The sequence below is a fragment of the Oncorhynchus gorbuscha genome, linkage group LG13 (assembly GCF_021184085.1).
Source record: "Oncorhynchus gorbuscha isolate QuinsamMale2020 ecotype Even-year linkage group LG13, OgorEven_v1.0, whole genome shotgun sequence".
In the NCBI taxonomy this organism is placed as follows: Eukaryota; Metazoa; Chordata; class Actinopteri; order Salmoniformes; family Salmonidae; genus Oncorhynchus; species Oncorhynchus gorbuscha.
The window spans coordinates 93,617,558-93,623,557 of record NC_060185.1 but is presented as its reverse complement, the minus strand read 5'-3'; the positions used below and the strand labels follow the sequence as shown (position 1 = coordinate 93,623,557).

At 42.8% G+C, this 6,000-nt stretch overlaps 1 protein-coding gene across 1 annotated transcript in view; it reads left to right on the top strand.

Annotated features, from left to right (window-relative positions):
- LOC123993736 (START domain-containing protein 10-like) overlaps positions 1-6,000 on the top strand; it is a 32,131-nt gene continuing 26,131 nt past the window's right edge. Inside the window, exon 1 of the mRNA XM_046296171.1 lies at positions 1-573. Within this exon, the coding sequence (XP_046152127.1) occupies positions 394-573 (180 nt within the window). The 5' untranslated portion in view covers positions 1-393. The remainder of the gene's footprint in view (positions 574-6,000) is intronic.

Below are 6,000 nucleotides of genomic sequence, written 5' to 3'. Positions count from 1 at the left end.
ACTCCGCGGCCATGTTGTCTTGGACTGCCGCACCGCACCTGAAAGCAGGATATTGGTAACCTGACGCCTCTACCTGTTTACCGCCTCCACCACAGTGACTAGTGATGGACTGTGAGAGCTTCAGAGGCAGGGGACGTTAGTACGACGTAGGTGGCAGTATCAACAGGACTCCGGACAAAAGTCCACGTAAATTAGTCTTACCTCTACCTTCACATGAGTTTCTACTTGTTATTGGGACTTTAATTGTTACAGAATTTCGCCTGGAAAGCACTTCGTGCTGACATCTATCATAACCACCGAACTCAGCATTGCAGTGGGAGCTAACAAAGCCAAATGAAGATCTAATGCAAAAGGAGAACCACTTTCTGTCTGCCTTTAGTCTCCAACTGATACATGTGTACCACATCACAAGGAGGGTACAAGAAGATGCCCGTTCAGATACCAGACGATACAGACTTTACCTCTTTCAAGGAACAATGTGAAAACCAGGAAGGATGGACAGCGCGCTACAACAAGGGAAACGTGACGGTGTGGTGCAGGGATGAAGAGTGTAAAACGATCCAGAAACTAAAGGCAAGTGTGTCGCTACGACAGATTCATTCCGGTACGTCTGGTGCTGTGCTTTAAGCGCCGCGGAGAGGAGAGAAGACTGGACGTGTAGAACTTGAGGTTTCCAAGAGAAACTGTAGCGCTTCTCAAGATTAGTATCATTTTTTTTTCTACTGAACAGGTTTGAATCTAACTGTAGGTTTGAATCTAACTGTAGGTTTGAATCTAACTGTAGGTTTGAATCTAACTGTAGGTTTGAATCTAACTGTAGGTTTGAATCTAACGTGTGGAATCATAATGATACTTTTCCTAATGTTAAAATGAATACGATCATCAATACGTCCTGTATAAAGCCGTGTTCATGATATTGTGTCTGGGGTAGACTTGAGTAGTTAGACTTGAGATGTAGGTTTATCTTTGTGAATAACATGGCATTGAGTAATTCCCCAGTTCATACAAAGTTTATATTTTCTGATTAGATAGGTGATTAAGTACACCAGGGTTTAGGCTTCGTAATACACTGGTGACTATTAACATAGTCAACCATAAGTTGTTACAGTATAATGTGTGCTTGTCTCTTAACCATATTAGTGGCACATAATGACAAATACTGTCAGTGTCTCTCCATCACTTGGCTTGGGATGCATCTCAATAGTCTACAGTTGACTTAGAGACCCCTGGAGCATCACATTACCCATACTGCTGTGTTTCTCTTCTGTCCTCCCCCTTAGAGACCCCTGGAGCATTCTATTACCCATACTGCTGTGTTTCTCTTCTGCCCCCCCTCCTTAGAGACCCCTGGAGCATTACATTACCCATACTGCTGTGTTTCTCTTCTGCCCCCCCCCCCCTCCTTAGAGACCCCTGGAGCATCACATTACCCATACTGCTGTGTTTCTCTTCTGTCCTCCCCCTTAGAGACCCCTGGAGCATTATATTACCCATACTGCTGTGTTTCTCTTCTGTCCTCCCCCTTAGAGACCCCTGGAGCATTCTATTACCCATACTACTGTGTTTCTCTTCTGCCCCCCCCTTAGAGACCCCTGGAGCATTCTATTACCCATACTGCTGTGTTTCTCTTCTGTCCTCCCCCCTTAGAGACCCCTGGAGCATTCTATTACCCATACTGCTGTGTTTCTCTTCTGTGCCCCCCCCTCCTCTTAGAGACCCCTGGAGCATTACATTACCCATACTGCTGTGTTTCTCTTCTGTCCTCCCCCTTAGAGACCCCTGGAGCATTCTATTACCCATACTGCTGTGTTTCTCTTCTGCCCCCCCCCCCCTTAGAGACCCCTGGAGCATTCTATTACCCATACTGCTGTGTTTCTCTTCTGTCCTCCCCCTTAGAGACCCCTGGAGCATTACATTACCCATACTGCTGTGTTTATCTTCTGCCCCCCTCCTTAGAGACCCCTGGAGCATTACATTACCCATACTGCTGTGTTTCTCTTCTGCCCCCCCCCCTCCTTAGAGACCCCTGGAGCATTCTATTACCCATACTGCTGTGTTTCTCTTCTGTCCTCCCCCTTAGAGACCCCTGGAGCATTCTATTACCCATACTGCTGTGTTTCTCTTCTGCCCCCCCTCCTTAAAGATCCCTGGAGTATTCTATTACCCATACTGCTGTGTTTCTCTTCTGTCCTCCCCCTTAGAGATCCCTGGAGCATTCTATTACCCATACTGCTGTGTTTCTCCTCTGTCCCCCCTCCTTAGAGACCCCTGGAGCATTACATTACCCATACTGCTGTGTTTCTCCTCTGTCCTCCCCCTTAGAGACCCCTGGAGCATTCTATTACCCATACTGCTGTGTTTCTCTTCTGTCCTCCCCCCTTAGAGACCCCTGGAGCATTCTATTACCCATACTGCTGTGTTTCTCTTCTGTCCTCCCCCCCTTAGAGACCCCTGGAGCATTACATTACCCATACTGCTGTGTTTCTCTTCTGTCCTCCCCTTAGAGACCCCTGGAGCATTCTATTACCCATACTGCTGTGTTTCTCTTCTGTCCTCCCCCCTAGAGACCCCTGGAGCATTACATTACCCATACTGCTGTGTTTCTCTTCTGTCCTCCCCCCTTGGAGACCCCTGGAGCATTACATTACCCATACTGCTGTGTTTCTCTTCTGTCCTCCACCCTTAGAGACCCCTGGAGCATTCTACTACCCATACTGCTGTGTTTCTCTTCTGCCCCCCCCTCCTTAGAGACCCCTGGAGCATTCTATTACCCGTACTGCTGTGTTTCTCTTCTGTCCCCCCCCCCCCTCCTTAGAGACTCCTGGAGCATTATATTACCCATACTTCTGTGTTTCTCTTCTGTCCTTCCCCCTTAGAGACCCCTGGAGCATTATATTACCCATACTTCTGTGTTTCTCTTCTGTCCTCCCCCTTAGAGACCCCTGGAGCATTCTATTACCCGTACTGCTGTGTTTCTCTTCTGCCCCCCCTCCTTAGAGACTCCTGGAGCATTATATTACCCATACTGCTGTGTTTCTCCTCTGCCCCCCCTTAAAGACCCCTGGAGCATTCTATTACCCATACTGCTGTGTTTCTCTTCTGTCCTCCCCCTTAGAGGCCCCTGGAGCATTCTATTACCCATACTGCTGTGTTTCTCTTCTGTCCCCCCTCCTTAGAGACCCCTGGAGCATTATATTACCCATACTGCTGTGTTTCTCTTCTGTCCCCCTCCTCCTTAGAGACCCCTGGAGCATTCTATTACCCATACTGCTGTGTTTCTCTTCTGTCCTCCCCCTTAGAGACCCCTGGAGCATTCTATTACCCATACTGCTGTGTTTCTCTTCTGTCCTCCCCCTTAGAGACCCCTGGAGCATTCTATTACCCATACTGCTGTGTTTCTCTTCTGTCCTCCCCCTTAGAGACCCCTGGAGCATTCTATTACCCATACTGCTGTGTTTCTCTTCTGCCCCCCCTCCCCTAGAGACCCCTGGAGCATTACATTACCCATACTGCTGTGTTTCTCTTCTGCCCCCCTCCCCTAGAGGCCCCTGGAGCATTACATTACCCATACTGCTGTGTTTCTCTTCTGCCCCCCCTCCCCTAGAGACCCCTGGAGCATTACATTACCCATACTGCTGTGTCTGCTCTAATACACTCTCTCCTATACTGTAACACTCACGAGATAAATAACTGCTGAGGTTTCTCATCTTCTCATCTTGCAGCAAATGCTTGTTGATACAACAGTAGTTTATTCAGTCTCAGAGCATCACGTCTTGTGAACAGGGCTGACATAATGATAAGCTAGGGAAGAGGAGGAGAGAAAGAGATAGAGAGAGAGGAGAAGGGGCTTATCAAGGATGATGAAGAATGATGAAAGTCCTAAATGATTAAAAGGAGAGCTTCCTCTCATTTATGATAATTTAGGACAGCAACGTTATGCAGTACAATGTACCAAGAATTTTGAAAATGGTTCCAAAAGGGTTCCTCAGTTGTCCCCAAATGAGAACCCTTTTTGGTTCCTTATAGAATCCTTTTTCAGTTCCAGGTAGAACCCTGTTGGGTTCCATATAGAACCCTCTGTGGAAAGGGCCTTACATGGAACCCAGAAGGGTTCTACCTGGAACCAAACAGGGATCTTCAAAGGGTTCTCTATGTGGACAGCCAAATAACCCTTGTAGGTTCTAGATAGCTCCTTTTTGTCTAATTCTGTACTCATGTCCTAAAATACTCATCAGTTCCAGAGGATTCATTCATATTTCATGGAAGGTTTGTTATTGCACCATTGGATAGGAATTCAGGTGGATCCCAATTCTGAACTACAGTACAGCAGTATAGCAGTATAGCAGTATAGTATATCAGTATAGTAGTATAGCAGTATAGTATAGCAGTATAGCAGTATAGTATATCAGTATAGTAGTATAGCAGTGTAGCAGTATAGTATATCAGTATAGTAGTATAGCAGTATAGCAGTATAGTATATCAGCATAGTAGTATAGCAGTATAGTATATCAGTGTAGCAGTATAGTAGTATAGCAGTATAGTATATCAGTATAGTATTATAGCAGTATAGCTGTATAGTATAGCAGTATACCAGTATATTATAGCAATATAATAGTATAGCAGTATAGCAGTATAGTATAGCAGTATAGCAGTATAGTATATCAGTATAGTAGTATCGCAGTATAGTATAGTAGTATAGTATATCAGTATAGCAGGATAGTAGTATAGCAGGATAGCAGTATAGCAATATAGTAGTATAGCAGTATAGTATATCAGTATAGTAGTATAGCAGTATAGTATATCAGTATAGTAGTATAGCGGTATAGCAGAATAGCAATATAGTAGTATAGCAGTATAGTATATCAGTATAGCAGTATAGTATAAAAGTATAGTAGTATAGTATATCAGTATAGTAGTATAGCAGTATAGCAGAATAGTAGAATAGCAGTATAGTAGAATAGCAGTATAGTAGAATAGCAGTATAGAAGTATAGTAGAATAGCAGTATAGTAGAATAGCAGTATAGTAGAATAGCTGGGTAGCAGTATAGTAGTATAGTAGAATAGTATAGCAGTATAGTAAAATAGTAGTATAGCAGTATAGTATAGCAGTATCGCAGTATAGTAGTATAGAAGTATAGCAGTATAGTATATCAGTATAGCAGTAAAGTAGAATAGCAGGATAGCAGTATAGTATATCAGTATAGTAATATAGCAGTATAGCATACTAGCAGTAAAGTAGAATAGCAGGATAGCAGTATAGTATATCAGTATAGTAATATAGTAGTATAGCATACTAGCAGTAAAGTAGAATAGCAGGATAGCAGTATAGCAGTATAGTAATATAGCAGTATAGTAATATAGCAGTATAGTAATATAGCAGGATAGCAGTATAGTAGAATAGCAGGATAGCAGTATAGTAATATAGCAGTATAGTAATATAGCAGGATAGCAGTATAGCATACTAGCAGTAAAGTAGAATAGCAGGATAGCAGTAAAGTAGAATAGCAGTATAGCAGTATAGCAATATAGTAGTATAGCAGTATAGTAATATAGCAGTATAGCATACTAGCAGTAAAGTAGAATAGCAGGATAGCAGTAAAGTAGAATAGCAGTATAGCAGTATAGTAATATAGCAGTATAGCAGTAAAGTAATATAGCAGGGTAGCAGTATAGTAATATAGCAGTATAGCAGTATAGTAGTATAGCAGTAAAGTAGAATAGCAGTATAGTAATATAGCAGTATGGCAGTATAGTAATATAGCAGGATAGCAGTATAGTATATCAGTATAGTAATATAGCAGTATAGCAGTATAGTAATATAGCAGGATAGCAGTATAGTAATATAGCAGTATAGCATACTAGCAGTAAAGTAGAATAGCAGGATAGCAGTAAAGTAGAATAGCAGTATAGCAATATAGTAATATAGCAGTATAGCAGTAAAGTAATATAGCAGGGTAGCAGTATAGTAATATAGCAGTATAGCAGTATAGTAGTATAGC